At 26.9% G+C, this 2,500-nt stretch overlaps 1 protein-coding gene across 1 annotated transcript in view; it reads right to left on the minus strand.

The window, feature by feature from the left end:
* The window catches only part of LOC137658529 (uncharacterized), a 99,886-nt gene that overhangs the window by 50,242 nt on the left and 47,144 nt on the right, over nucleotides 1–2,500 (minus strand). The window contains exon 3 of the mRNA XM_068393375.1: nucleotides 1,370–1,587. Within this exon, the coding sequence (XP_068249476.1) occupies nucleotides 1,370–1,587 (218 nt within the window). The remainder of the gene's footprint in view (nucleotides 1–1,369; nucleotides 1,588–2,500) is intronic.

The raw sequence follows: 2,500 nt of genomic DNA on the forward strand, positions 1-2,500 counted from the left end.
ATTTATATACATATCTATACAACTATATATACAGTATATATATATATATATATATATATATATATATATATATATATATATATATATATGTATGTATATATATATGAAATTATATATGTGTGTATATATATTGTATATTGTAAATACCATATATATATATATATATATATATATATATATATATATATATATATATATATATATATATATATATATATATATATATATATATATATATATATAAATACATATATAGATATATATGATATACATATTATATATATACAGTATATATATATATATATATATATATATATATATATATATATACATATATATATATATATATATATATATATATATATATATATATATATATATATATGAATGTATGAACTATTACGAGAATAGATTCTTTACCCCCTCGTTGCCAGATAATTGTATACAGTAGTGAAAAACTGGTCACCGTACATATGAAGAGCAAAGTGATGATATTTTCTTTACATCATGTCTCTCTACTTTCTCCATCTCTAACCCACTTAACAAGGGAATTGAAAACAAGAAAAAATCTACCAATCTCTCTCTCTCTCTCTCTCTCTCTCTCTCTCTCTCTCTCTCTCTCTCTCTCTCTCTCTCTCTCTCTCTCTCTCATTATGTACTTAAAGCTTTTATTTTAATATTTCTGTTTTTTTTATCTATTTCATTACATATTTCACTTTTGCGAATTCCTTATGATATATTTCGTATTTCCTTTTCTTCATTTTTTTCCGACCAATATTGTCATTAAATATTTTTCTTTCTTGACACTTGTATTATCCTAATTTTCTTTTCTTTTCCATCACCATCTTCACAAGTCCGACCAATTCAATAACGCATCTCTTGTCCTAATATTATCACTGCCCATTATTAATTACATTTACTAATGAAAAATATATCTTATGGGTAGGCAAGAAATCTAACAAAGCTGATTAAATAATTAACAACTATTTTCAGTGACATAGAAGATGATGGAAATTAAAGAAAGGGGTTGGATTGAATATCTGATAGAGAGAAGGAAAAGGAGTAGTAGTAGTAATTTCAAGAGTAGAGGGAGATAAACAGAACATACATTTTGTAACCAGTTCTTCACTGCTCTTTTCGATTTTCTTTCAACAAGGTAGGGGAGAAGGCAAAATAAGGAAACTCTGGATCGTGATAGCACATAAATTTATTATATAATGAAATGAGTTTGTGTGTATCAAATTATTCATTTGATTTTCATAATTATTGAGCCAATAATGAGAGAGAGAGAGAGAGAGAGAGAGAGAGAGAGAGAGAGAGAGAGAGAGAGAGAGAGAGAGAGAGAGAGAGAGAGAACGTTTAATCTTACCTTTCACAGTATATCTTTCCTATCCCACAAGTAGGTTTTAGCGGAGACGATGGATTAACCAAAGGAGTTGGCTTTGGACATGGCCACATGCAGGCCCCTCCAGCCGCCTCGCAGGGTACTTGGCCGTGTTGACATTTCATGTGGTTGTATTCAATCTTGGAGTAGTCAATGTCCTTGCAAACTGCCAGAACGCAGAGGTTCGTTGTCGGACACAGTTCCTAATGAAGAAAATTGTTGGTTGCGTCACTTAATATACCTAACTGCCCAATACATGGAAACATAAAATGTGGTTATATATATATCTCTCAATTTTGACACTTGATATCTATTAATAAATTATACCCAGCATTTACTTACATCTATATATATATATATATATATATATATATATATATATATATATATATATATATATATATATATATATATATATATATATAAGGGTTATTTTAATTTAAATCAAATTATTTAAATTGATTTAAACCAGAAAAAAATCATGAATTTCAATCAAAATTAAATATATTGTCAGAAATTACCTTGGAAAAATATAACTTCCAAAACTAGTTACTATTTTTAAGTAAATCAACAAATTAATAAAATCCTAGTTAATAGCTATAACATTTCGGGTAAACTTAGTGCTTTTAAGAATTGAAGTTGTTGCAATTATACAAATCATAAAGGTCTTGATTTGTTGAACAGCGTTAATAGGAATTAAAAAAAAAAAAACTTTTATAGCACAGTACGCACATGGAGAGGTCCCTAATATGTCTCTTAAGTTTTATTTCGTACTATAAACTGTATGTTAAAATAAAACTGCTGTATATTCGTATTTTGGTTTGATTGCAGTTTCGCTTATTTCGTTTTATTAATGCACTAGTTTTTTATAACTTGTCCGCTCCGATTAAATCATTAGTCCTAATTTTGGTTTTTAAGAGATAATCTCATCTTGAGTAATGCATATTAAATGACGGTTTCATTGAACATAGATCAAGTTCAATACCAAAAAATAACCTCATAAGACTGAAACAAATAATCAGCAGCATCAGATATGTATTATTGAAAAAGAAATCATATAAATCAAGACAATTTATTCAAATAAAGAAATTTTATTTAAATCAAATAAACCGATTT

Source organism: Palaemon carinicauda, chromosome 1 (genome assembly GCF_036898095.1).
Source record: "Palaemon carinicauda isolate YSFRI2023 chromosome 1, ASM3689809v2, whole genome shotgun sequence".
Classification (NCBI taxonomy): domain Eukaryota; kingdom Metazoa; phylum Arthropoda; class Malacostraca; order Decapoda; family Palaemonidae; genus Palaemon; species Palaemon carinicauda.